Consider the following 3,916-nt stretch of genomic DNA (forward strand, 5'->3'; position numbering starts at 1 on the left):
GTCAACAAAGGCGAAAACCTTATTTTGTTTGTCAAACTTGCTTTTTGTTGTTCTTTTATCTCGTTCTTTTCACCCAGATAATTGCATCAATCAGTTAATAGTTTTCTTACCATTTCAGATGGTTCTGCTTTGCCAATTAGGTTCAACCTTTAAAAGTCTTAATTTGGGCCTATTTCATCGTTTTTTATCATTTACTCAAGTTATATCAGCGACTATGATTAGCATAGTTATGATTATATTCACATTTAGTTGAGGTATATTAAGTGTATCTTACAGCAAAATGCTTCATGCCTTGCTATTTGGGATAGGATAAAATTTCCCCAAAAGAAACTATAAAGCACCGGAAGCCAAAAGAAAACATAAAGAGGGGATTGGTTTTTCCACAAGCTTCTAACGCAAACTCCTTTGATATATTCAGCTCCCTATTTTCACTAATTCTCTCCCTTCAGTCTCACCCGACCATTATGGCCTTTTTGGTAAAATTTCCTATTCAAACCAGTGCATACAAAGGTCTATCGTTGGATATGAGCAAACCATTTTAAGTTGTGTTACTTCTAGTGCCACTCCAACCTTCTCTTGTATGCTTCCACATCTAATCCTATGAACTATCCCTCATTGTTCGGTCCCGCATCTATTCCAGCATCCACATTTCTACTACGCTCATTTTTTGTACATGTACTTTGGTGGCCCAACATTATTCTTCTGAAATCATAGTTGCCATTATTGCCATCTTTTAACGCCTCGTTTTCATCTTCAACGTTATTCTTCCAAATCGTTGCCATTTAATCCACTATGTAATTATAGTCTCTCCAGCTTTGTCATAATGATCCAAATTAATACAAGGTAGAAATCCTAATTAACTAATTGAGAAGTTGTAGGTGCAATGCCTTAGAGATCATGGTTATAAGAGAATGTAACTTCTGTTGGAACTAATGTTGAACTAAAATCCATGCTGTAAGGTGAATCATCATCATTTATGATAACCAACTCAGCAAGCCACATCATATCCACCACCTTTGTGTAAACATCTTGCCTAGTCTCATCCATTGAAAACAATATCGGTTAGAACCGTACAACATTTTTCTTACTTGTTGTAAGGACTACTTCTCACGTGATCACTTCCTTTAACACCATATCATGATATACCTTTGGAAGACACTAAACGCCATATAAGATTTTTTACATCCATAGATATCTCCATTGGTCTTCTAATCAAGAAAATGGTGGTTGCTGCTATGGATGTCTCTAGAACTAAAGACAATTTGATATTCTACTACTTCGGTGTCAACCTTACCTATGCTCAATAACTTGTTTCCATAGTTCAGGTTTAAAGCTCTCAAGCTGATCACTTGGGAATTAGCAAATTTGTGAGCATCCATGTGCTCCGTTCCACCACCAACTGTCATTAGTTCGGTGTGTACTTGGGGTGCTTGTGACAACCTCCATAGTAGTACTTTTATACTGTTTTTATGTTCTCTACAATCTTAGTATATTGCATATGTGTCAATGAAGGAAGATTCTTTGGTTCATCCACTCTTGAGGAAAGTTGTAGGTGCAATATTTTGTCAATCATAGTTCCTTTTAGTGTTCTTTACCACATTCTTCTCTTTCCAAAAGTTGGTGGTTGTAGTAACTGAATTTTAATAAGGTTTTCTCGTTGTCTTCCTCTTGGAACTATGTATATCCGAGTTTCTCAAATAGGCTATATATGACCAAAAATCTGAAATAGCAGTCAGGACCGTGATTTGACACAGTGGTTATCGCAATGGTGGTATAACGGTCCAAAAACAATGGTTCATACAAAATTTACAATTATATATAAATGTATGTATGTATACACAAAGTATTATATATATTGAACTATTATTAAGGATGAACAGAAGAGCACATGAGTAGAAAGAGATGACAAGCAAACAATGCTGGAAGACGATGTTGATGTGAAGAGAAGATGCATAAGAGTGAGATGATGCATGATGCTGGAATAGAAGAGATGAGAGAGGAATAGCGGGTTTACACACCAATATTGCATATCAAAATCAGCTCCCTAGTCTGTCATCCCTTAATCGACTTCTCTAAGCCCCTTAAAAGCCCAAACCGTAATCTCAGTATTCACACTGCTATTGCAAATCAAAATCACGGCCCGACATCGGTGATTAGCGCCGGTACTAACTGCTATAGTACCACCATTTCACTGCATTAACAGCTTTAACTGCATTAACAATATAGCCTTCAAGTTGATAGGGCTTGCCTAAAGCCTGGAGGTGTGTGAATAAAGACACTGTTTACCTAAATAACTTGTATTGGAATGATGTCAATGGATGTGACCCTTCAAATTGGTTCATAATGCATATTGCATACTTGCAGTAGCATTATAATGATGCCAGTAGCATATGGTCAGTGACGTTTTATTCACACAGTCAGTCATACATGGTGTTTGGGATTGTTTATAAAAACAATTTATTGACTTATTTCGGTATGACACCAGTAATAAGCATTTTTAAGTGTTTTAATAATCAACTTATATCGATGTCAAACCAGTAATAAGGAGTTTTTGAAAAAGTTAAACCCTTTTGACTTATAATAAGTTGATAAGTGCTTTCGTAGAAAAACATAAGTTGTTTCAAATAAACAATCCCAAACAACACCTAAAGTTTGAAGATAGGCAAACTGGATGATTCTTATTAGTCATATCGAAACCTAGTGGAACAAACATCTGATTGGGTACTAACCCGAAATAAATAGGAAGAACCACTTTATGGTGGTGGAGAAGTTAAAATAATGGTTAATTACCTAATCTGTTTATATTCATATATTACAGCTCAGGTGATTCAAAGCCATCAACTAATACCAAGGACAACAATTAAAGTGCCAGTAATACTGATATCTTTCCGGACACGAGAGAACTTGGGTGAAGAAGGTTTTGGAGAGGTGTTCTTAGGTTGGGTTCGAAAAGAACACGTTTGCCCCTTCAACATGTGGTTATTTTTGCATGCCCACATGGCAAATTTGGATTTTTGAAAATATAGGGACCAAAAGTGTTATAACCACCAAACCTTATGGACCAAATTTGTAGTTTAGTCTATAATATGTCTGGCCCCATTTCCCTTTCTAGAAGAAGATAATCATTTTGCAGGTTTACTTTTATGCTTTAACATCGTCATCTTTGCATCGACCAACCATTTCAGTCTCTTTCTTCTACTTCTACTTCTACTTCTACTTCATCATAATTATGTTCTTTAATACCGTCGATGGCATTGAGTCTCAACCACCATCCTCCTCCTTCTCCTTACAACCATGTCGTCAGTTCCAATTTTTGGAGATTCAGCAAGCAACCAACGACTTTGACGAATCATTAGTAATTGGGCATGGGGGATTTGGAAAAGTTTACAAAGGTAATATTGTCAATGGATCAGATATTGTCGTTGCTGCCATTAAAAGGTACGATACCATGTCCTATCAAGGAGCAGCTGAGTTTCGAACCGAAGTTAGAATGCTTTCTAGGCTGAGGCATAATAATATTGTGTCTTTGATTGGTTATTGTAATTATGAAAACGAGATGAACCTTGTCTATGAATATATGCCCAATGGAGCACTTCACGATCATCTCCATATACTTGGTACCCCTCTTTCTTGGCTTCAGCGACTCAAGATCTGTATAGGTGTCGCTCGTGGATTACAGTACCTTCACACTGGTGAAGGGATTAAGGGTGGGGTCATGCATCGCGATGTCAAGAGCTCAAATATTCTGCTACAAGAAAGTTGGGAAGCTAAAATTACAGACTTTGGGTTGTCGAAAGTAGACCCAACGAATCAATCAAAGCCTTATCTCAGCACAAGTGTTAAAGGCACTTTTGGCTATATGGATCCTGATTATTACAACAATGGAAGGCTGACAAGGAAATCCGATGTGTATTCT

General features: G+C 36.9%; 2 protein-coding genes across 2 annotated transcripts in view; both read left to right on the forward strand.

Annotated features, from left to right (window-relative positions):
* Positions 1–153, forward strand: part of LOC112499897 (putative receptor-like protein kinase At5g39000) — a 3,228-nt gene extending 3,075 nt beyond the window's left edge. Inside the window, exon 2 of the mRNA XM_025103166.1 lies at positions 119–153. Within this exon, the coding sequence (XP_024958934.1) occupies positions 119–153 (35 nt within the window). The remainder of the gene's footprint in view (positions 1–118) is intronic.
* Positions 154–3,204: 3,051 nt separating this feature from the next.
* Positions 3,205–3,916, forward strand: part of LOC112499898 (probable serine/threonine-protein kinase At1g01540) — an 8,964-nt gene continuing 8,252 nt past the window's right edge. The window contains exon 1 of the mRNA XM_025103167.1: positions 3,205–3,911. Coding sequence (XP_024958935.1) covers positions 3,230–3,911 — 682 coding nt within the window. The 5' untranslated portion in view covers positions 3,205–3,229. The remainder of the gene's footprint in view (positions 3,912–3,916) is intronic.

The sequence above is a fragment of the Cynara cardunculus genome, assembly GCF_001531365.2.
Source record: "Cynara cardunculus var. scolymus isolate 2C chromosome LG 17, CcrdV1, whole genome shotgun sequence".
In the NCBI taxonomy this organism is placed as follows: domain Eukaryota; kingdom Viridiplantae; phylum Streptophyta; class Magnoliopsida; order Asterales; family Asteraceae; genus Cynara; species Cynara cardunculus.